The sequence below is a fragment of the Scardinius erythrophthalmus genome, assembly GCF_964197995.2.
Source record: "Scardinius erythrophthalmus genome assembly, chromosome: 18".
NCBI lineage: Eukaryota > Metazoa > Chordata > Actinopteri > Cypriniformes > Leuciscidae > Scardinius > Scardinius erythrophthalmus.
This window is the reverse complement of record NC_138238.1, coordinates 39689851-39690742: the sequence shown is the minus strand read 5'-3', so window position 1 is coordinate 39690742 and position 892 is coordinate 39689851. Positions and strand designations below refer to the sequence as shown.

At 46.0% G+C, this 892-nt stretch overlaps 1 protein-coding gene across 1 annotated transcript in view; it reads left to right on the top strand.

Moving 5' to 3' along the window:
- gas7b (growth arrest-specific 7b) overlaps window positions 1-892 on the top strand; it is a 50080-nt gene continuing 49188 nt past the window's right edge. The window contains exon 1 of the mRNA XM_081392819.1: window positions 1-368. Within this exon, the coding sequence (XP_081248945.1) occupies window positions 192-368 (177 nt within the window). The 5' untranslated portion in view covers window positions 1-191. The remainder of the gene's footprint in view (window positions 369-892) is intronic.

Sequence of the window (892 nt, the reverse complement as noted above, 5' to 3'; positions counted from 1 at the left end):
AATGCTGTGGTGTGTGTGGATCTGGAATGAAGTGAGTGGGTGTGTTCATGTAGAAGAGACTCATTCAGTGAGATCCACACACACACACACACACACACTCAGACACAGATGAGATGAACAGGGTCTGAGGGTCGGAATAAGTTTGGATTGGAGATCATCTGGAGCTGTGTTCCCCATCTGAGGAGCTGATCATGTCAGGCTGGATCTGCAGGAGCTTATACGCGTTTCACGGGGACCAGCATCAGCAGGGCTTGAGCTTCGAAGCCGGAGAGATGATCAGAGTAACTCAAGCTTTAGAAGGAGGATGGTGGGAAGGAGAGAAAGACGGAGAGAAGGGATGGTTTCCATCGACATACGTGCAAACAGAGGTGAGACCGTGTGTGTGTGTGCATCTACAGCTAGATCTGCCGTGATTCATCATCATCATCATCATCATCATGTCTAACACTGTAACTCTATAGGCTTCCTTAGTTCCGTTCAGTTCTGCGAAACTGTAGTTTTATAAATCTCTCCGCGGTGTTCAGTGTAAGTTTCTGCTGTGTAATCTGTGTTTTATTGAGTGAGGCTAAACTAAACTTTTCACTCACCCATCGAAACTTTTCAAACAGGTTTTGGATGTTTGTGCTCATGTACAGGAGGGGGCCAGTTTCCCTCAGGATGGGCTCCTGTTATCTCCGATGAACTGATACTGTGTGTGTGTGTGTGTGTGTGTGTGAGAGAGAGAGAGAGAGAGAGAGAGAGAGAGAGAGAGAGAGAGAGAGAGAGAGAGAGAGAGAGAGAGACTTCCTCGTTCCACACGCATGCGCAGATCACTTTAGATAACGTTCTGGCAAGGTTCTCTAAATTATGAATAAACTTTCTACCAGTAACATTGATAGTTGATAGTAACATA